The sequence below is a fragment of the Xenopus tropicalis genome, chromosome 3 (genome assembly GCF_000004195.4).
Source record: "Xenopus tropicalis strain Nigerian chromosome 3, UCB_Xtro_10.0, whole genome shotgun sequence".
Classification (NCBI taxonomy): domain Eukaryota; kingdom Metazoa; phylum Chordata; class Amphibia; order Anura; family Pipidae; genus Xenopus; species Xenopus tropicalis.
The window spans coordinates 4,517,200-4,540,383 of record NC_030679.2 but is presented as its reverse complement, the minus strand read 5'-3'; the positions used below and the strand labels follow the sequence as shown (position 1 = coordinate 4,540,383).

At 45.5% G+C, this 23,184-nt stretch overlaps 1 protein-coding gene across 1 annotated transcript in view; it reads left to right on the top strand.

Moving 5' to 3' along the window:
• mpped1 (metallophosphoesterase domain containing 1) overlaps positions 1–23,184 on the top strand; it is a 35,486-nt gene that overhangs the window by 7,128 nt on the left and 5,174 nt on the right. Inside the window, exons 2-4 of the mRNA XM_031898494.1 lie at positions 5,432–5,682; positions 13,762–13,943; positions 16,766–16,991. Of these exons, the coding sequence (XP_031754354.1) occupies positions 5,507–5,682; positions 13,762–13,943; positions 16,766–16,991 (584 nt within the window). The 5' untranslated portion in view covers positions 5,432–5,506. The remainder of the gene's footprint in view (positions 1–5,431; positions 5,683–13,761; positions 13,944–16,765; positions 16,992–23,184) is intronic.

Sequence of the window (23,184 nt, the reverse complement as noted above, 5' to 3'; positions counted from 1 at the left end):
TTGAAAGTGGGTGAAATAGAAAACAATGATGGGATTAACTTCCCCTTGAAAGTGGGTGAAATAGAAAACAATGGTGGGATTAACTTCCCCTTGAAACTGGGTGAAACAGAAAACAATGATGGGATTAACTTCCCCTTGAAACTGGGTGAAACAGAAAACAATGATGGGATTAACTTCCCCTTGAATGTGGGTGAAATAGAAACAATGATGGGATTAACTTCCCCTTGAATGTGGGTGAAATAGAAACAATGATGGGATTAACTTCCCCTTGAAAGTGGGTGAAATAGAAAACAATGATGGGATTAACTTCCCCTTGAAAGTGGGTGAAATAGAAAACAATGATGGGATTAACTTCCCCTTGAATGTGGGTGAAATAGAAACAATGATGGGATTAACTTCCCCTTGAATGTGGGTGAAATAGAAACAATGATGGGATTAACTTCCCCTTGAAAGTGGGTGAAATAGAAAACAATGATGGGATTAACTTCCCCTTGAAAGTGGGTGAAATAGAAAACAATGATGGGATTAACTTCCCCTTGAAAGTGGGTGAAATAGAAAACAATGATGGGATTAACTTCCCCTTGAATGTGGGTGAAATAGAAACAATGATGGGATTAACTTCCCCTTGAATGTGGGTGAAATAGAAACAATGATGGGATTAACTTCCCCTTGAAAGTGGGTGAAATAGAAACAATGATGGGATTAACTTCCCCTTGAAAGTGGGTGAAATAGAAAACAATGATGGGATTAACTTCCCCTTGAATGTGGGTGAAATAGAAACAATGATGGGATTAACTTCCCCTTGAAAGTGGGTGAAATAGAAACAATGATGGGATTAACTTCCCCTTGAAAGTGGGTGAAATAGAAAACAATGATGGGATTAACTTCCCCTTGAATGTGGGTGAAATAGAAACAATGATGGGATTAACTTCCCCTTGAAAGTGGGTGAAATAGAAAACAATGATGGGATTAACTTCCCCTTGAAAGTGGGTGAAATAGAAAACAATGATGGGATTAACTTCCCCTTGAAAGTGGGTGAAATAGAAAACAATGATGGGATTAACTTCCCCTTGAATGTGGGTGAAATAGAAACAATGATGGGATTAACTTCCCCTTGAAAGTGGGTGAAATAGAAAACAATGATGGGATTAACTTCCCCTTGAATGTGGGTGAAATAGAAACAATGATGGGATTAACTTCCCCTTGAAAGTGGGTGAAATAGAAAACAATGATGGGATTAACTTCCCCTTGAAAGTGGGTGAAATAGAAAACAATGATGGGATTAACTTCCCCTTGAAAGTGGGTGGAATAGAAAACAATGATGGGATTAACTTCCCCTTGAAAGTCAGTGAAATAAAAAACAATGATGGGGTTAACTTCCCCTTGAAAGTCAGTGAAATAGAAAACAATGATGGGGTTAACTTCCCCTTGAAAGTGGGTGGAATAGAAAACAATGATGGGGTTAACTTCCCCTTGAAAGTCAGTGAAATAGAAAACAATAATGGGATTAACTTCCCCTTGAATGTGGGTGAAATAGAAACAATGATGGGATTAACTTCCCCTTGAAAGTGGGTGAAATAGAAAACAATGATGGGGTTAACTTCCCCTTGAAAGTCAGTGAAATAGAAAACAATAATGGGATTAACTTCCCCTTGAATGTGGGTGAAATAGAAACAATGATGGGATTAACTTCCCCTTGAAAGTGGGTGAAATAGAAAACAATGATGGGATTAACTTCCCCTTGAAATTGGGTGAAATAGAAACCAATGATGGGATTAACTTCCCCTTGAAAGTGGGTGAAATAGAAAACAATGATGGGATTAACTTCCCCTTGAAAATGGGTGAAATAGAAACCAATGATGGGATTAACTTCCCCTTGAAAGTGGGTGAAATAGAAAACAATGATGGGATTAACTTCCCCTTGAAAGTGGGTTAAATAGAAACCAATGATGGGATTAACTTCCCCTTGAAAGTGGGTGAAATAGAAACCAATGATGAGATTAACTTCCCCTTGAAAGTGGGTGAAATAGAAACCAATGATCAGATTAACTTCCCCTTGAAAGTGGGTGAAATAGAAAACAATGATGGGATTAACTTCCCCTTGAAAGTGGGTGAAATAGAAAACAATGATGGGATTAACTTCCCCTTGAAAGTGGGTGAAATAGAAAACAATGATGGGATTAACTTCCCCTTGAAAGTGGGTGAAATAGAAACCAATGATGGGATTAACTTCCCCTTGAAAGTGGGATGAATAGAAACCAATGATGGGATTAACTTCCCCTTGAAAGTGGGATGAATAGAAACCAATGATGGGATTAACTTCCCCTTGAAAGTGGGTGGAATAGAAACCAATGATGAGATTAACTTCCCCTTGAAACTGTGTGAAATAGAAACCAATGATGGGATTAACTTCCCCTTGAAACTGTGTGAAATAGAAACCAATGATGGGATTAACTTCCCCTTGAAAGTGGGTGAAATAGAAACCAATGATGAGATTAACTTCCCCTTGAAACTGGGTGAAATAGAAACCAATGATGGGATTAACTTCCCCTTGAAAGTGGGTGAAATAGAAAACAATGATGGGATTAACTTCCCCTTGAAAGTGGGTGAAATAGAAACCAATGATGGGATTAACTTCCCCTTGAAAGTGGGTGAAATAGAAACCAATGATGGGATTAACTTCCCCTTGAAACTGGGTGAAATAGAAAACAATGATGGAATTAACTTCCCCTTGAAAGTGGGTGAAATAGAAACCAATGATGGGATTAACTTCCCATTGAAAGTGGGTGAAATAGAAACCAATGATGGGATTAACTTCCCCTTGAAAGTGGGTGAAATAGAAAACAATGATGGAATTAACTTCCCCTTGAAAGTGGGTGAAATAGAAACCAATGATGGGATTAACTTCCCCTTGAAAGTGGGTGAAATAGAAAACAATGATGGGATTAACTTCCCCTTGAAAGTGGGTGAAATAGAAACCAATGATGAGATTAACTTCCCCTTGAAAGTGGGTGAAATAGAAACCAATGATGGGATTAACTTCCCCTTGAAAGTGGGTGAAATAGAAAACAATGATGGGATTAACTTCCCCTTGAAAGTGGGTGAAATAGAAAACAATGATGGGATTAACTTCCCCTTGAAAGTGGGTGAAATAGAAAACAATGATGGGATTAACTTCCCCTTGAAAGTGGGTGAAATAGAAACCAATGATGGGATTAACTTCCCCTTGAAAGTGGGATGAATAGAAACCAATGATGGGATTAACTTCCCCTTGAAAGTGGGATGAATAGAAACCAATGATGGGATTAACTTCCCCTTGAAAGTGGGTGGAATAGAAACCAATGATGGGATTAACTTCCCCTTGAAAGTGGGTGGAATAGAAACCAATGATGAGATTAACTTCCCCTTGAAAGTGGGTGAAATAGAAAACAATGATGAGATTAACTTCCCCTTGAAAGTGGGTGAAATAGAAACCAATGATGGAATTAACTTCCCCTTGAAAGTGGGTAATACAGAAAACAATGATGGGATTAACTTCCCCTTGAAAGTGGGTGAAATAGAAAACAATGATGAGATTAATTTCCCCTTGAAAGTGGGTGAAATAGAAACCAATGATGGAATTAACTTCCCCTTGAAAGTGGGTGAAATAGAAACCAATGATGGGATTAACTTCCCCTTGAAAGTGGGTGAAATAGAAACCAATGATGGAATTAACTTCCCCTTGAAAGTGGGTAATACAGAAAACAATGATGGGATTAACTTCCCCTTGAAAGTGGGTGAAATAGAAAACAATGATGAGATTAACTTCCCCTTGAAAGTGGGTGAAATAGAAACCAATGATGGAATTAACTTCCCCTTGAAAGTGGGTGAAATAGAAACCAATGATGGGATTAACTTCCCCTTGAAAGTGGGTGAAATAGAAACCAATGATGGGATTAACTTCCCCTTGAAAGTGGGTGAAATAGAAACCAATGATGGGAATAACTTCACGCTGGGGTAATAGAGCTCTGGGGCTGTGACCCCCGGCCATACATTGCTATGGATAATCAGAAGCGCATTGCTATAGGCCGGAGCCTGTGACAGCAGGGAAACAGTCGCCAGTTAGTTACAGAAACAGGCAGTCGCTTATACAAAGGGACCAGAGACGCCATTAAACTGAGTAACCGGCCTTGAAAATCCCCCTTATTGTTTTCAGCCTCCGCGGATTCTTTGGATTCAGCTCAGTGTTTGGGGGGGAAACAGGGTACAGACAGGGGGCTTTCCAATTGGCTGACAGCCAATGGCTTCTGTGACATCATCAGTGGGTGGGTTGGGGGAAGGTTTATAAATAGAGGTGACTAGCCAGGTCGGACTGGGGGGTGAAGGGCCCACTAGGGCCCACTAGGGGGGACATCACCGGCCAGGGGAAGCGGCAACAGGGTCGGGTCTGGGCCCCTGGGGCCCACTGGGTATTTTCCTGGTGTCCCGGCGGCCCGGTCTGACCCTGGGATTGGGGCCGGTTAGGGTTGAGGTTTAGTCGACTCGCACATCACTAAAGCACAATATACGGCACAATCGTGGGGGGGGGTTAGTGGGGCGGCGCCAGCGGGATTTGGTACTGGGTTTCCCTGCGCCCTGGTTACCAGTGGGGCAACAACGGAGTCAGTGGGCTGAATTTTGTATCATTATTGTAGGGAAGTGACAGTTTCAGCTCCACCGAGGGGCATTAGTGGCTCTTAGACTCCAGGAGGCAGATCTGTTTCTATCTGTGCATCATTTGGGGCTGTAATTGTCCCTTTCAGGGTCAGACTGGGGGGTGCAGGGCCCACCGGGGCTACTGACCTTCCCACCCCTCAGTGGCTCGGGGGCCTGGGCCAATCCCAGTCCAACCCTGGTCCCTTTTTTTTATTCCTGTCCCCCCCAACCCTCACATACTCCCCTCCAGCCCTTGCTGCACCCTTGTTTGTGCCTGTTTAGTACACCCTACCAATCTCTACCATAAAAGCCCTGCTTATTGCCCCAGCCCTTCCCCATTCCCTTTCCCAATCCCGACTCCCCATCTCCATTAAAACCCGTGATTGATGCGGCGGCGCCGGCGCCTGTTAGTCATTATGCCTGGGGGGGGGTAAAAAAAATAAAATAAAAACACCTTCTGTTCAAAAAAACAAAGCGCCGTCACTTTAAGACGGCCGTTTAGCGCAATTAAATCCCTTTTTACCCGTCAGAGATGCCGACGCTAAAGTGATGTTTACAGTTATTAACACTATGGGAAGGGGGGGGGGGCGACTTTGGAAATCTCCGAAAAAATTCTGTTAACCCCTTGGCTGCCAGAATGTTAATTATACTGTAATAATGTCGTTATACAGCTCCCCCCCCCCATGTGAAACACTTATAGATTCAGCGTGAAATAGTTACACTTTCCCTTTGTTCCCCCCCCCCCGTGTGTTTGAAGGTAATCGGGCGGGGGGCGCCTATAAGATGGTACGGCCCCATCTCCCCGGCGCAGGCAGATAGTAACGATGTTCCCATGAAAAGCCGCCGGCAGGAGAGGATGGCGTTCTCCCACTCGCACATCGGGGCGCCCCGGAGACCCCCCCAGAGCCGCGTCCTCATCGAGGTGGATGAATACAGCTGTAACCCCACCCAGGCCTTCACCTTCTACAACATCAACCAGGGCCGCTTCCAGCCCCCCCACGTCCAGATGTGAGTACGTCCCTCTCTGTAATGGGATCTGTTATCCGGAAACCCGTTATGCAGAAAGTAACCTAATTACCCCAATAAGGGGCAATTATATCTTAGTTGGGATCAAGTACAGGTACTGTTTTATTATTACAGAGAAAAGGGAATCATTTAACCATGAAATAAACCCAATAGGACTGTTCTGCCCCCAATAAGGGGTAATTATATCTTAGTTGGGATCAAGTACAGGTACTGTTTTATTATTACAGAGAAAAGGGAATCATTTAACCATTAAATAAACCCAATAGGGCTGTTCTGCCCCAATAAGGGGTAATTATATCTTAGTTGGGATCAAGTACAGGTACTGTTTTATTATTACAGAGAAAAGGGAATCATTTAACCATTAAATAAACCCAATAGGGCTGTTCTGCCCCAATAAGGGGTAATTATATCTTAGTTGGGATCAAGTACAGGTACTGTTTTATTATTACAGAGAAAAGGGAATCATTTAACCATTAAATAAACCCAATAAGACTGTTCTGCCCCCAATAAGGGGTAATTATATCTTAGTTGGGATCAAGTACAGGTACTGTTTTATTATTACAGAGAAAAGGGAATCATTTAACCATTAAATAAACCCAATAGGGCTGTTCTGCCCCAATAAGGGGTAATTATATCTTAGTTGGGATCAAGTACAGGTACTGTTTTATTATTACAGAGAAAAGGGAATCATTTAACCATTAAATAAACCCAATAGGGCTGTTCTGCCCCAATAAGGGGTAATTGTATCTTAGTTGGGATCAAGTACAGGTACTGTTTTATTATTACAGAGAAAAGGGAATCATTTAACCATTAAATAAACCCAATAGGGCTGTTCTGCCCCAATAAGGGGTAATTATATCTTAGTTGGGATCAAGTACAGGTACCGTTTTATTATTACAGAGAAAAGGGAAATCAGTTTTAAAATTCTGAATTATTTGATTAAAATTGAGTCTTTGGGAGACAGGCTTTCTGTAATTCAGAGCTTTCTGGATAACGGGTTTCCGGATAAGGGATCCAATACCTGTACTGTAAAGAGCTTTGTTTGTGAATGGTGCTGCACTGCAATAAAATATATTGCAACTACTCCATTAAAGGCTTTTGCAGATTTAAACCTGCAATACACTTATAGATTCAGCGTGAAATAGTTACACTTCCCCTTTGTTCCCCCCCCCCCCCCCCCGTGTGTTTGAAGGTAATGGGGCGGGGGGCGCCTATAAAATGGTACGGCCCCATCAGTTTCATAGATTTTGCAGCGGAATTAGAACTGGAAACTGTATATTCCGTATCAAAAATAGCAACTCTTTTTGACACACTTAAGGGGCTGTTCCTGCTGAATTGTGCTCAGTACAGGGGAATCCCTATGTGCCATAGTTTTATGGTATCTCTCTGTACAGGCTATGGGCAAACTTAGGGGGCTGTTCCTGCTGAATTGTGCTTAGTACAGGGGAATCCCTATGTGCCATAGTTTTATGGTATCTCTCTGTACAGGCTATGGGCAAACTTAGGGGGCTGTTCCTGCTGAATTGTGCTCAGTACAGGGGAATCCCTATGTGCCATAGTTTTATGGTATCTCTCTGTACAGGCTATGGGCAAACTTAGGGGGCTGTTCCTGCTGAATTGTGCTTAGTACAGGGGAATCCCTATGTGCCATAGTTTTATGGTATCTCTCTGTACAGGCTATGGGCAAACTTAGGGGGCTGTTCCTGCTGAATTGTGCTTAGTACAGGGGAATCCCTATGTGCCATAGTTTTATGGTATCTCTCTGTACAGGCTATGGGCAAACTTAGGGGGCTGTTCCTGCTGAATTGTGCTTAGTACAGGGGAATCCCTATGTGCCATAGTTTTATGGTATCTCTCTGTACAGGCTATGAGCAAACTTAGGGGGCTGTTCCTGCTGAATTGTGCTTAGTACAGGGGAATCCCTATGCTGCCATGGTAGGTCTAGATAGATAGATAGACAGACAGACAGACAGGTGATAGATAGATAGATAGATAGAATATAAATAGATAGATAGAGAGATAGATAGATAGAATATAGATAGATAGAATATAGATAGATAGATAGATAAATAGATAGATAGAGAGATAAATAGATAAATAGAATATAGATAGATGATAGATAGGTAGATAGATAGATGATAGATGATAGATAGATAGATAGATAGAGAGATAGATAGTTAGATAGATAGATAGATAGATAGATAGATGATAGATAGATAGATAGATAGATAGATAGATAGATAGAATATAGATTGATAGATAGATAGAATATAGATTGATAGATAGATAGATAGATAGATAGAATATAGATAGATAGATAGATAGATAGATAGAATATAGATTGATAGATAGATAGATAGATAGATAGAATATAGATAGATAGATAGATAGATAGATAGATAGAATATAGATTGATAGATAGATAGATAGATAGATAGAATATAGATAGATAGATAGATAGAATATAGATTGATTGATAGATAGATAGATAGATAGATAGATAGAATATAGATAGATAGAATATAGATAGATAGAATATAGATTGATAGATAGATAGATAGATAGATAGATAGATAGAATATAGATAGATAGATAGATAGATAGAATATAGATTGATAGATAGATAGAATATAGATAGATAGATAGATAGAATATAGATTGATTGATAGATAGATAGATAGAATATAGATAGATAGAATGAAGATAGATAGATAGAATATAGATAGATAGATAGATAGATAGATAGAATATAGATAGATAGAATATAGATTGATTGATAGAATATAGATTGATAGATAGATAGATAGATAGAATATAGATTGATAGATAGATAGATAGATAGATAGATAGAATATAGATAGATAGATAGAATATAGATTGATTGATAGATAGATAGATAGATAGAATATAGATAGATAGAATGAAGATAGATAGATAGATAGAATATAGATAGATAGAATATAGATAGATAGAATGAAGATAGATAGATAGATAGAATATAGATAGATAGAATGAAGATAGATAGATAGATAGAATATAGATAGATAGAATATAGATAGATAGAATGAAGATAGATAGATAGATAGAATATAGATAGATAGAATATAGATAGATAGAATGAAGATAGATAGCTAAAAAAATATTCACGACGGTAACAAATTCAGGAAACGCGGCTAGCATTTCGGGACTTTGTCGCCGTTTCTTTAATTTTTTTGCCGTTTCGCACATTTTGCGCTGAAGTGAAACGGACAGATCTGCGGAACAGTTTCCCATTTATATCCCACACACACGGTATAAGTACGCGTTTGCTTCCCCTTTAAACCATCTGGCCCCCCGTATGAGACAAAGAGTTTCGCTGCTTATTCCCGACAGTAATTTCGCCGTCGCCCATTGGGCGCAGTTTATGGAGATTATCCGTCGGAATCATATTTTACCCCATATTAATCCTTTTCTTTCCCTGACGGTTCCGGCACAATCCGCCGCGCGGCGGGAGAATCGCAGCGAGGAAATTCATCGCCTGACGGCGCGAGACTTATTTTTATGGCGATGCTGCAAAACACAAAAAACCCCCATTTTTATTGCTTTCCATAAATATCTACAAACGGCCGCGGCCGTAAATCAGCGCAAAACGCGTCTCCTCCGCTCTTGTCTCTTTTTTAGAGAAGAAAAATGGATACCGATAACATTTTTGAATGGAAAGTGGGAGAAATATTTGATATTTGATGATACTATTGGGGAATTTATTGTTTTTGGAATCCGTTACCCAGAATGCTCGGGACCTGGGGGGTTTCCGGATAACGGATCTTTCCGTAATTTGGATCTCCGTACATTAGGGGTGGTTCACCTATAGGTTAACTTTTAGTTAAAGAATCGCCTGTTCCTAGCAACTTTGCAATTGGTCTTCATTATTTATTTGTTATAGTATTTGAATTATTTGCCTTCTTCTTCCAATGGGGGTCACTGACCCCGGCAACCAAACCCTATTGCTCTGTGAGGCTCCAGTTTTATTGTTATTGTTATTTTTTATTCCTTATCTTTCTATTCAGGCCCTACCCTATTCATATACCTGTCTCTCATCCAAACCTCTCCCTGGTTTCTAAGGTAACTTGGACCCTAGCAACCAAAAACCTATTGCTCTGTGAGGCTCCAGTTTTATTGTTATTGTTACTTTTTATTCCTTATCTTTCTATTCAGCCCCTCCCCTATTCATATTCTTGTCTCTCATTCAAACCATTCCCTGGTTGCTAAGGTAACTTGGACCCTAGCAACCAAAAACCTATTGCTCTGTGAGGCTCCAGTTTTATTGTTACTGTTACTTTTTATTCCTTATCTTTCTATTCAGCCCCTCCCCTATTCATTTATCAGCCTCTCTTTCAAACCACTGCCCAGTTGCTAGGTTAAACTGGACCCTAGCAACCAGATAGCTGCTGCAATGCCAAACGGGTAGAGCTGCTGAATTAAAAATGAAATTAAAAAAAGTACAAATAATAAAAAACGAAGACCAATTGCAAATTGTCTCAGATCATTATTTTCTAGAGAGAAATTTCCCAATTGCCGTTGGCGGATCTTTCCGTGAAACCTTTTTTTCGAATTGTAGCCACAAAAATCCCAAATCGATATTATTCATAATTAGGGTTTTTTTTCCCAATACGTCTCTTATAAAGTATAGAGATCCGAATTACAGAAAGACCCCGTATCTGGAAACCCCCATTCTGAATAGCAGGTCCCGTATCTGTAATAAGGCAGAGAGCTGTGTGACTGTTTTGCAGCAAAGGGTGCGGCCATTGTCCCGGCCAATAAGCACAGAGCATAGGGAATAGATATCCTCTACCGGGGGGTGATTCCCCGCACAAACCACCCCTTTGCAAAGTGACCCGCCATAGAGATAGACGCGTCGCTCTTCTCTTTTGCCCCTTTTTTTCTTTATCTCAGAGAAATTCTCCCCACGTGGGTTGTGCCAAATCCCTCAATATATATGGAGATTTCCCTGATCCCCCTCTGCTTTCTCTCCCCCAATCTGCACACAGTAAGGATGATGAGATTTACAGTGCGGCCCCGGGACTCTTTATTCCTTCTGTAAATTCTCTGTAAATTATTTATGTTCTGCAGAAGATTCAGTCACTAGAACCGAGCAACCCCGGAACGTTCCACTGGGGATTAGTCTGTCTGTGTGGGATAAATATCAGAGTAAAACTGAAGTACATTATCTATCTACTACTTTATCTATCTATCTATCTTTCTAACGTCTGTCTTTCTGTATATCTATCCCCTGTACTAAGCACAATTCAGCAGGAACAGCCCCCTAAGTTTGCCCATAGCCTGTACAGAGAGATACCATAAAACTATGGCACATAGGGATTCCCCTGTACTAAGCACAATTCAGCAGGAACAGCCCCCTAAGTTTGCCCATAGCCTGTACAGAGAGATACCATAAAACTATGGCACATAGGGATTCCCCTGTACTAAGCACAATTCAGCAGGAACAGCCCCCTAAGTTTGCCCATAGCCTGTACAGAGAGATACCATAAAACTATGGCACATAGGGATTTCCCTGTACTAAGCACAATTCAGCAGGAACAGCCCCCTAAGTTTGCTCATAGCCTGTACAGAGAGATACCATAAAACTATGGCACATAGGGATTCCCCTGTACTAAGCACAATTCAGCAGGAACAGCCCCCTAAGTTTGCCCATAGCCTGTACAGAGAGATACCATAAAACTATGGCACATAGGGATTCCCCTGTACTAAGCACAATTCAGCAGGAACAGCCCCCTAAGTTTGCCCATAGCCTGTACAGAGAGATACCATAAAACGATGGCACATAGGGATTCCCCTGTACTAAGCACAATTCAGCAGGAACAGCCCCCTAAGTTTGCCCATAGCCTGTACAGAGAGATACCATAAAACGATGGCACATAGGGATTCCCCTGTACTAAGCACAATTCAGCAGGAACAGCCCCCTAAGTTTGCTCATAGCATGTAGAGAGAGATACCATAAAACTATGGCACATAGGGATTCCCCTGTACTAAGCACAATTCAGCAGGAACAGCCCCCTAAGTTTGCCCATAGCCTGTACAGAGAGATACCATAAAACTATGGCACATAGGGATTCCCTTGTACTAAGCACAATTCAGCAGGAACAGCCCCCTAAGTTTGCTCATAGCCTGTACAGAGAGATACCATAAAACTATGGCACATAGGGATTCCCTTGTACTAAGCACAATTCAGCAGGAACAGCCCCCTAAGTTTGCTCATAGCCTGTACAGAGAGATACCATAAAACGATGGCACATAGGGATTCCCCTGTACTAAGCACAATTCAGCAGGAACAGCCCCCTAAGTTTGCCCATAGCCTGTACAGAGAGATACCATAAAACTATGGCACATAGGGATTCCCTTGTACTAAGCACAATTCAGCAGGAACAGCCCCCTAAGTTTGCTCATAGCCTGTACAGAGAGATACCATAAAACTATGCCACATAGGGATTCCCTTGTACTAAGCACAATTCAGCAGGAACAGCCCCCTAAGTTTGCTCATAGCCTGTACAGAGAGATACCATAAAACTATGGCACATAGGGATTCCCCTGTACTAAGCACAATTCAGCAGGAACAGCCCCCTAAGTTTGCCCATAGCCTGTACAGAGAGATACTATGAAACATTCCATGAACACTAATTAGATATTATTACACTGAGTAGATAATAACGAGTGTCCCGGCTCAGTGCGGCTAATTAACGAGGTGCGTATCTGGCAGAGCAGGGTACAGAGGTTCATGTTATTAATGACTATACGGCCGGCACTATTCGCAGTTAACGAGGCGCCGCAGTGACTTCTCGCTCTAACGATCACCCTAACGAGCGCTCGGCTCACATATTATCCGACCCCCCCAGAGACTTGTACTGAATCCTTTCAGCGCAGGGAGGCGAGAGGTTAATTCACAGACTAATTATAATTACCCTCTGGTACCGGAGATTCCCACTAATTAAAACCAAGTCGTTATTGTGCTAATCAGGGTGAATTAACGACAATTATATCATCATCGCGAGTTTCCCCTCCTGCTGAATTGCACTGACGCGTTTCTTAATCTGCCGGCGAATACGGGGGAAGCCTTTCGGGGAGACACGTCCTAAGGGGGCGGGGCTAGAAAATATGGATATGTCAATCAAATCTTTATTAGTGTGACTTTAATTAATGAGAGTAAAGGTGGCCACACACGGGAAGATATTGGGCTAATTTGATCAAGTTTCGTTGAGATTTGGCCAATTTTAGGCGAGATATTGGTCAGGCCCATACAAGGGCAGATAAATTGCTGAAATCTGCCCGTGTAAGGCTGCCTTAGCATCGTGTATGAAACCCGACAGAACTCACAGTATACAGGCTGTTCATATGTTCCATCTACCACCTTCTTCACAGATATTATAAGACTTAAGATTATGCTGTAAAGTGGTTTGTTGGTAGGATTGGCCGGCATTTGGCCAGTTTGGCCAGTAAATCACCAGCTAGGGCCAGAACCGGTATTGCACATTGACCAGCAATATAATAGCCTATAAATCCCTCTCTTCCATAACCCTTTATAACTATGGACCCCTCTAGGCCCCGCCTATAACCCCCCCTAGTGTGTCCATCTCCCCACCCAGTTACCGGCCCATCCTCTTTACCCCGCCCCCTTACATACATGTTATTTGTAGGCATAAAGGGAAATATTGATACTGGTTTCAGTATCCCCCCGACATTTCATTGGTGGCTTTTGTATCTGTATATGTAGAACCATTTTCTATTTCACCCACTTTCAAGGGGAAGTTAATCCCATCATTATTTTCTATTTCACCCACTTTCAAGGGGAAGTTAATCCCATCATTATTTTCTATTTCACCCACTTTCAAGGGGAAGTTAATTCCACCAAGGCCAGACAAAGTCTAGTAAATCTGCCCCTTTAGTTATAAAACAAGTTCTTGACAGCGCCCCCTGGAGGAATAATTGTCCATTAAACGTTGCTACTATGGGATCAGCTTGCTCTAATAGGCAACATTTTACCCATAATGCTCTATTTTTTTTATTCAGGGTGGACCCTGTGCCCCATGATGCCCCCAAGCCCCCGGGCTACACCCGCTTTGTTTGTATTTCCGACACCCATTCCAGGACAGACCTGTTGCAGATGCCGTATGGTGACGTCTTGATTCACGCCGGAGACTTTACCGAACTGGGGCTTCCGAGCGAAGTGAAGAAATTCAATGATTGGCTGGGTAGGTGCTGGGTGCAGGTATCCGGAAACCTGTTATCCAGAAAGCTATGTAATAAAAGGCACTAAGCTTGCCCAGGAGCAGTAACCAATAAGATGTTTGCTTGTAAACAGGTGACCAGTAAACGCTTTCTGCTCATATCTCCCTCTCCCATCTGTCCTCTCTCCCCCTCCCATCTCTCCCCCTCCCATCTCTCATATCTCCCCCTCCCATCTCTCATATCTCCCCCTCCCATCTCTCATATCTCCCCCTCCCATCTCTCCTCTCTCCCCCTTCCATCTCTCATATCTCCCCCTCCCATCTCTCGTCTCCCCTCCCATCTTTCCTCTCTCCCCCTTCCATCTCTCATATCTCCCCCTCCCATCTCTCCTCTCTCCACTCCCATCTTTCCTCTCTCCCCTCCCATCTCTCATATCTCCCCCTCCCATCTCTCCTCTCTCCACTCCCATCTTTCCTCTCTCCCCCTCCCATCTCTCATATCTCCCCCTCCCATCTCTCCTCTCTCCACTCCCATCTTTCCTCTCTCCCCTCCCATCTCTCCGCTCTCCCCCTCCCATCTCTCATATCTCCCCTTCCCATCTCTCCTCTCTCTACTCCCATCTTTCCTCTCTCCCCCTTCCATCTCTCATATCTCCCCCTCCCATCTCTCCTCTCTCCACTCCCATCTTTCCTCTCTCCCCCTTCCATCTCTCATATCTCCCCCTCCCATCTTTCCTCTCTCCCCCTCCCATCTTTCCTATCTCTCCTCCCATCTTTCCTCACTCCCCTCCCATCTTTCCTCTCTCCCCCTCCATTCTCTCCTATCTCCACTCCCATCTCTCCTCTCTCCCCTCCCATCTCTCATATCTCCCCCTCCAATCTCTCCTCTCTCCACTCCCATCTTTCCTCTCTCCCCCTTCCATCTCTCCTCTCTCCACTCCCATCTTTCCTCTCTCCCCTCCCATCTCTCCGCTCTCCCCCTCCCATCTCTCATATCTCCCCCTCCCATCTCTCCTCTCTCCACTCCCATCTTTCCTCTCTCCCCCTTCCATCTCTCATATCTCCCCTCCCATCTTTCCTCTCTCCCCCTCCCATCTTTCCTCTCTCCCCTCCCATCTTTCCTCTCTCCCCTCCTATCTTTCCTCTCTCCCCCCTCCCATCTCTCCTCTCTCCCCTCCCATCTTTCCTCTCTCCCCCTCCCCTCTCTCCTCTCTCCACTCCCATCTTTCCTCTCTCCCCCTCCCATCTTTCCTATCTCCCCTCCCATCTTTCCTCTCTCCCCTCCCATCTTTCCTCTCTCCCCCTCCCATCTTTCCTCTCTCCCCTCCCATCTTTCCTCTCTCCCCTCCCATCTTTCCTCTCTCCCCTCCCATCTTTCCTCTCTCCCCTCCCATCTCTCCTCTCTCCCCTCCCATCTTTCCTCTCTCCCCCTCCCCTCTCTCCTCTCTCCACTCCCATCTTTCCTCTCTCCCCCTCCCATCTTTCCTATCTCCCCTCCCATCTTTCCTCTCTCCCCTCCCATCTTTCCTCTTTCCCCCTCCCATCTTTCCTCTCTCCCCTCCCATCTCTCCCCCTCCCATCTCTCATATCTCCCCCTCCCATCTCTCCTGTCTCCCCTCCCATCTTTCCTCTCTCCCCCTTCCATCTCTCATATCTCCCCCTCCCATCTCTCCTGTCTCCCCTCCCATCTCTCCTCTCTCCCCTCCCATCTCTCATATCTCCCCCTCCCATCTCTCCTGTCTCCCCTCCCATCTTTCCTCTCTCCCCCTTCCATCTCTCATATCTCCCCCTCCCATCTCTCCTGTCTCCCCTCCCATCTCTCCTCTCTCCCCCTCCCATCTCTCATATCTCCCCCTCCCATCTCTCCTGTCTCCCCTCCCATATTTCCTCTCTCCCCCTTCCATCTCTCATATCTCCCCCTCCCATCTCTCCTCTCTCCACTCCCATCTTTCCTCTTTCCCCCTTCCATCTCTCATATCTCCCCCTCCCATCTCTCCTCTCTCCACTCCCATCTTTCCTCTCTCCCCTCCCATCTCTCCGCTCTCCCCCTCCCATCTCTCATATCTCCCCCTCCCATCTCTCCTCTCTCTCTACTCCCATCTTTCCTCTCTCCCCCTTCCATCTCTCATATCTCCCCTCCCATCTCTCCTCTCTCCACTCCCATCTTTCCTCTCTCCCCTTCCATCTCTCATATCTCCCCCTCCCATCTTTCCTCTCTCCCCCTCCCATCTTTCCTATCTCTCCTCCCATCTTTCCTCACTCCCCTCCCATCTTTCCTCTCTCCCCCTCCATTCTCTCCTATCTCCACTCCCATCTTTCCTCTCTCCCCTCTGATCTCTCATATCTCCCCCTCCCATCTCTCCTCTCTCCACTCCCATCTTTCCTCTCTCCCCCTTCCATCTCTCATATCTCCCCCTCCCATCTTTCCTCTCTCCCCCTCCCATCTTTCCTATCTCCCCTCCCATCTTTCCTATCTCCCCTCCCATCTTTCCTCTCTCCCCCTCCCATCTCTCCTCCCTCCCCTCCCATCTCTCCTCTCTCCACTCCCATCTTTCCTCTCTCCCCCTCCCATCTCTCCTCTCCCCCCTCCCATCTTTCCTACCCCCCATCTCTCCTCTCCCCCCCTCCCATCTCTCCTCTCCCCCCCTCCCATCTCTCCTCTCCCCCCCTCCCATCTCTCCTCTCCCCCCTCCCATCTCTCCTCTCCCCCCCCCATCTTTCCTATCCCCCCATCTCTCCTCTCCCCCCTCCCATCTCTCCTCTCTCCCCCTCCCAGCTGTGCTGTAATCCGAGCTACCAGCAGCCAGAGCTGCAGCAAAAAGAATATTTCCTCTCTCCCAATACAGGGAGCCTTCCCTACGAGTACAAGATCGTTATTGCCGGGAATCACGAGCTGACCTTTGACCACGAGTTCATGGCCGACCTCATCAAACAAGACTTTTATTATTTCCCGTCCGTGTCGAAGCTGAAGCCGGAGAATTACGAGAACGTTCAGTCGCTGCTCACGAACTGCATTTACCTGCAGGATTCCGAAGTTACCGTCAGGGGCTTCCGGATATACGGCTCCCCCTGGTAAGGAAACCTATTCAGTGTTACGCTGCAGCCGCACTGGTATTTCATGTCGCGTAAGTTCGAGTAAAGTTGCGGATCTACGATAGGCCGATCAGCCTGCCAATCTATCCGTAACTTTCTCTAATAGGGCAAATGACGGCCTGAGTAGTAATGAGCGAATCTGGCCTGTTTGGTTAGTAGATAAATTATTTAACGTTTTGGTGTAGTTGGCCTTTAAACTTCAGCTGCACCACTAGGGTGGGTGCCGGGGGGGGGGGGGCTGCTGTCCCGGGTCCTGAATGGGGTGCTGAAATATCAGCCTCTTCTGTGTATTTATTTAGTATAGTATTCTGTGTGTGTATTTATTTAGTATACAGTGTGCAGGGCTGAGCGTGGAACGGGGTAAATACCCAGGGGCAGATTGGGATATGGGATTGGGCTGAGTACGGCCCCCTGTATGGTGCCTGCCCATTGGTCTCTGGGGTTGATACCTACAATACAGTATGGGATTGGGCTGAGTACGGCCCCCTGTATGGTGCCTGCCCATTGGTCTCTGGGGCTGATACCTACAATACAGTATGGGATTGGGCTGAGTACGGCCCCCTGTATGGTGCCTGCCCATTGGTCTCTGGGGCTGATACCTACAATACAGTATGGGATTGGGCTGAGTACCGCCCCCTGTATGGTGCCTGCCCATTGGTCTCTGGGGCCGATACCTACAATACAGTATGGGATTGGGCTGAGTACGGCCCCTGTATGGTGCCTGCCCATTGGTCTCTGGGGCTGATACCTACAATACAGTATGGGATTGGGCTGAGTACGGCCCCCTGTATGGTGCCTGCCCATTGGTCTCTGGGGCTGATACCTACAATACAGTATGGGATTGGGCTGAGTACGGCCCCCTGTATGGTGCCTGCCCATTGGTCTCTGGGGCTGATACCTACAATACAGTATGGGATTGGGCTGAGTACGGCCCCCTGTATGGTGCCTGCCCATTGGTCTCTGGGGCTGATACCTACAATACAGTATGGGATTGGGCTGAGTACCGCCCCCTGTATGGTGCCTGCCCATTGGTCTCTGGGGCCGATACCTACAATACAGTATGGGATTGGGCTGAGTACGGCCCCCTGTATGGTGCCTGCCCATTGGTCTCTGGGGCCGATACCTACAATACAGTATGGGATTGGGCTGAGTACCGCCCCCTGTATGGTGCCTGCCCATTGGTCTCTGGGGCTGATACCTACAATACAGTATGGGATTGGGCTGAGTACGGCCCCCTGTATGGTGCCTGCCCATTGGTCTCTGGGGCTGATACCTACAATACAGTATGGGATTGGTCTGAGTACCGCCCCCTGTATGGTGCCTGCCCATTGGTCTCTGGGGCCGATACCTACAATACAGTATGGGATTGGGCTGAGTACGGCCCCTGTATGGTGCCTGCCCATTGGTCTCTGGGGCTGATACCTACAATACAGTATGGGATTGGGCTGAGTACGGCCCCCTGTATGGTGCCTGCCCATTGGTCTCTGGGGCTGATACCTACAATACAGTATGGGATTGGGCTGAGTACGGCCCCCTGTATGGTGCCTGCCCATTGGTCTCTGGGGCTGATACCTACAATACAGTATGGGATTGGGCTGAGTACGGCCCCCTGTATGGTGCCTGCCCATTGGTCTCTGGGGCTGATACCTACAATACAGTATGGGATTGGTCTGAGTACGGCCCCCTGTATGGTGCCTGCCCATTGGTCTCTGGGGCTGATACCTACAATACAGTATGGGATTGGGCTGAGTACGGCCCCCTGTATGGTGCCTGCCCATTGGTCTCTGGGGCCGATACCTACAATACAGTATGGGATTGGGCTGAGTACGGCCCCCTGTATGGTGCCTGCCCATTGGTCTCTGGGGCCGATACCTACAATACAGTATGGGATTGGGCTGAGTACGGCCCCCTGTATGGTGCCTGCCCATTGGTCTCTGGGGCTGATACCTACAATACAGTATGGGATTGGGCTGAGTACGGCCCCCTGTATGGTGCCTGCCCATTGGTCTCTGGGGCTGATACCTACAATACAGTATGGGATTGGGCTGAGTACGGCCCCCTGTATGGTGCCTGCCCATTGGTCTCTGGGGCTGATACCTACAATACAGTATGGGATTGGTCTGAGTACCGCCCCCTGTATGGTGCCTGCCCATTGGTCTCTGGGGCTGATACCTACAATACAGTATGGGATTGGGCTGAGTACCGCCCCCTGTATGGTGCCTGCCCATTGGTCTCTGGGGCTGATACCTACAATACAGTATGGGATTGGGCTGAGTACGGCCCCCTGTATGGTGCCTGCCCATTGGTCTCTGGGGCTGATACCTACAATACAGTATGGGATTGGGCTGAGTACCGCCCCCTGTATGGTGCCTGCCCATTGGTCTCTGGGGCCGATACCTACAATACAGTATGGGATTGGTCTGAGTACGGCCCCCTCTATGGTATTAAGGGCACCGCTGGGTTTGGGGGGCTGCAGTTTAGGGCACGTCCCGCCCGCAGTCTGCACCTTTAATAAAAAAAATCAGAATTTTGTGTAAATTGTTTTTCCGATTACTTCTCTGAGCTGCAAATCGACCCCCCCCGGGAGAGTCAGCAGCAGCCTGGAAATGACTTTGCGCTTAAATAAAATCAACATTATTATTCCGGGGATTTGATGCTAAGAGCTCGCTGCTCCCCCTCCCAAAACGTAATTATAAATAAGTGCCGGCGTAGGGCTCATTATGCCAAGAATATGTCGCTTCTGTTTTTGGCGGAGGGAGGAGGGGCTAGAGCGAGAGACAGCGGCACTGTCACCATCGCAGCCGAATGCCACAACACCGACTAGAGAGCTACAAAGTCGCCCTTTGACTCAGCTGGGAAACTGCCACTGCCATTGTCTTATCATCAGACTCACTGGCACTCAGATGGTTAACTGCCAATCTGCATGGGAGGGATTTTACCTGATTGCCCCGCCCACTGCATACAAAGGGGTTGGGCACTCTTAAATTAACTGTTAGTATGATGTAGAGAGTGATATTCTGAGACACTTTGCAATTGGTCTTTGCTCAGCTGCTATCTGGTTGTTAGGGTCCTAATTACCTTAGCAACCAGGCAGTGGTTTGAATGAGAGACGGGAATATGAATAGGGGAGGGGCTGAATAGAAAGATAAGGAATAAAAAGTAACAGTAACAATAAAACTGGAGCCTCACAGGGGCAATAGGTTTTGGCTGCCGGGGTCAGTTATGCTGTTGCTAGGGCTCAAATTACCTTAGCAACCAGGGAGTGGTTTGAATGAAAGACTGGTATATGAATAGGGGAGGGGCTGAATAGAAAGATAAGGAATAAAAAGTAACAATAACAATAAAATTGGAGCCTCACAGAGCAATAGGTTTTTGGTTGCTAGAGTCCAAGTTACCTTAGCAACCAGGCAGTGGTTTGAATGAGAGACTGGAATATGAATAGGGGAGGGGCTGAATAGAAAGATAAGGAATAAAAAGTAACAATAACAATAAAACTGGAGCCTCACAGAGCAATAGGGTTTGGCTGCCGGGGTCAGTGACCCCCATTTGGAAGCTGCAAAGAGTTGAAAAAGGAAAGCAAAACAATCAAAAAATATAAAAGATGAAAAAAATAAAGAACTGCTCATTCTATAATATACAAATATATAAAGTTCATTTGAAGGTGAAGTTCCCCTTTAAAGGGCAAGTAATCCAGAGGCATGAATAGCATGGTAAGCAATGATATCTGTTGCCCCCCCCCAAAAAAACCCAGTGGTTCTATATCTGCCAATATTCCCCAATGAAAGCATTGTCTCACTATAGGCCAAGCCTCAAAGTGCCCCGGGGCCATATTAAGTACATACGGTCCGGAGAGCAGACGTCAGACATGATCGGCCAATCGCATTTATTCTGAGGATGCAGCCTGCGTCTTGGCGCCCCCGCCGGGGATTATGCCAGGATTTTTGCTTTCTACTCCCTGGAAAAAAATGATAAAGGTGCAGAACACGTTGTCTCTTGTCTCAGTTTAACCCCTTAGCTGCCATACTGCTGTACTGTACCCCCCCACTTTGTGTTAAAGGGGTTTGTTCCCTTTAAAATGTGCTTGTAGTAGGACATAGACATTGATATTCTGGGACAATTTGCAATTGGTCTTCATTTTTTATTTATTTTGTGTGGTTTTTCACTTATTTAGCTTTTTGGTCAGTTTGGAATTTCTGGTTGCTAGGGTCTTGTTTACCTTAGCAACCAGGCAGTGGTTGGACAGGTATATGAATAGGAGGAGGGGCTGAATAGAAAGATAAGGAATAAAAAGTAACAATAACAATAAAACCGGAGCCTCACAGAGCAATAGGTTTTTGGTTGCTAGAGTCCAAATTACCTTAGCAACCGGGCAGTGGTTTGGATGAGAGACGGGTATATGAATAGGGGAGGGGCTGAATAGAAAGATAAGGAATAAAAAGTAACAGTAACAATAAAACTGGAGCCTCACAGAGCAATAGGTTTTTGGTTGCTAGAGTCCAAATTACCTTAGCAACCGGGCAGTGGTGTGAATGAGAGACAGGAATATGAATAGGGGAGGGGCTGAATAGAAAGATAAGGAATAAAAAGTAACAATAACAATAAAACTGGAGCCTCACAGAGCAATAGGTTTTTGGTTGCTAGAGTCCAAATTACCTTAGCAACCGGGCAGTGGTGTGAATGAGAGACAGGAATATGAATAGGGGAGGGGCTGAATAGAAAGATAAGGAATAAAAAGTAACAGTAACAATAAAACTGGAGCCTCACAGAGCAATAGGTTTTTGGTTGCTAGAGTCCAAATTACCTTAGCAACCGGGCAGTGGTTTGGATGAGAGATGGGTATATGAATAGGGGAGGGGCTGAATAGAAAGATAAGGAATAAAAAGTAACAGTAACAATAAAACTGGAGCCTCACAGAGCAATAGGGTTTGGCTGCCGGGGTCAGTTATCCTGTTGCTAGGGTCCAAATTACCTTAGCAACCAGGGATGAGAGACAGGAATATGAATAGGGGAGGGGCTGGATAGAAAGATAAGGAATAAAAAGTAACAATAACAATAAAACTGGAGCCTCACAGAGCAATAGGGTTTGGCTGCCGGGGTCAGTGACCCCCATTTGAAAGCTGCAAAGATGTAGAATAGAAAGGCAAATAATTTAAAAACAATAAAAAATATATAATGAAGACCAATTGCAAAGTTGCTAGGAATGGGACTTAAATCCTTTCCTACAGGGCCATATCCACCCCCATGTGCCCCCAGTAATTTGGCTACTTACCCCCAGATGTGTCTGAATCGGGTGCAGGGATAGGGGCAGGAGGGGTGATGCTTATGTCCCCCCCCCCCCCCGGCAGCATAACTTGGTCCCACCCCCCCCCATCCCGCATAAAACCTTTAATATAGCAGTGCGGTTGGGGGCCCCCCTGCTCCCGCGCCCCCCCCCTGTAACCGTGGGGCCTGCTGTATATATAGTTACGCCACTGCCTGACATTATTAAATGGGGTGACTGGGAGGAATGGGGGGGCTATGGGCTCAGGCAGTGGATAGGAGTAAAGTTTGAATTAATTTCACCCCCATGGGGTTTTCTTTTTTTCTTCCTCCGCATTCTAATTTTCAGCTAAATGAGACATCTGTTTCAGGGAAGAAGGATTTTCAATGGTTGCCACGGAAACCAGGGTTCCGTATGAAACGTCTCCCCCATATCATCCGGAGCAGAACTCCCGGCCGGCACTTGGCGCTAATGGCCAGCGGCTCCACGTGGGGTTGGGGGTTCAGCTGAACCCCAAAGTGGGTCAGAACGTTCTGGGTTGGCTCCACTGCTATCATGTGATCTAGATCAAATTGCATAGAACATGCTCAGTGTGTGATCTAGATCAGGGCTGTCCAGCTTCTGTGGTACCGAGGGCCAGAATTCTGCTGGCCTACATGGAGGAGGGCCGATAATGGAAGCCAGTTTGGACCACTCCCCTTTTTAAACCGCACCCTCTTCAAACCACACCCATGTGATCACAAGAGCTTTTAAGACCATCCCCACATCAATGGCGGCAGCGCAGCAAAAACCCAATTGGTTCATTCATATGGCTCCTCCTCCCCTATGTATAGCACAGCCGAGCATGTTCAGTGTAATCTTGTGTTCTGGAGTAAGTACATGGAACATAATTGTGTTCTAGATTACGTGCAT